Source organism: Eimeria mitis, genomic scaffold (assembly GCF_000499745.2).
Source record: "Eimeria mitis Houghton genomic scaffold, Emh_scaff330, whole genome shotgun sequence".
Classification (NCBI taxonomy): domain Eukaryota; phylum Apicomplexa; class Conoidasida; order Eucoccidiorida; family Eimeriidae; genus Eimeria; species Eimeria mitis.
The window spans coordinates 21,956-22,343 of record NW_013571640.1 but is presented as its reverse complement, the minus strand read 5'-3'; the positions used below and the strand labels follow the sequence as shown (position 1 = coordinate 22,343).

Genomic DNA, 388 nt, shown 5'->3' with positions numbered 1-388 from the left:
TGTTTGCAGGTGTGTTTGAATTGAATATATATTCAAGTGCCCCTTGTCTCCCCCGCTCAGTGTCTATACAACCGAGTGTTCGCTTACATCTGCTGAGCTGCTAAGAACAGGCAGCAGCAGAATGCAGCATACTTTTGTGGGGGGTTGCTGCTGCAGGGGCCGTTGCTGCTGTCGTGACGACGCCAATGGATGTCGTTAAGACGCGGCTCATGACACAAGCCCCTGGGTCGCGACAGGTGAGCTCCTGAAAGCAGAGATTATGAATTTTTTTTTGGCTCGCGCTGCCGGTGTTGCTAGGAAACCAGCGGCTCTGCATGCATGCATGTAGTTTCTAGGCAGCATTTGTTGTCTATGATTACTCTTGTTTTGTGTGTTGTGTTGTTTCACT

At 49.7% G+C, this 388-nt stretch overlaps 1 protein-coding gene across 1 annotated transcript in view; it reads left to right on the top strand.

Moving 5' to 3' along the window:
• Window positions 1-185: 185 nt before the first annotated feature.
• Window positions 186-388, top strand: part of EMH_0008260 (mitochondrial carrier domain-containing protein, putative) — a gene marked incomplete at both ends in the record, with an annotated part of 1,000 nt that continues 797 nt past the window's right edge. Inside the window, one exon of the mRNA XM_013498283.1 lies at window positions 186-236. Within this exon, the coding sequence (XP_013353737.1) occupies window positions 186-236 (51 nt within the window). The remainder of the gene's footprint in view (window positions 237-388) is intronic.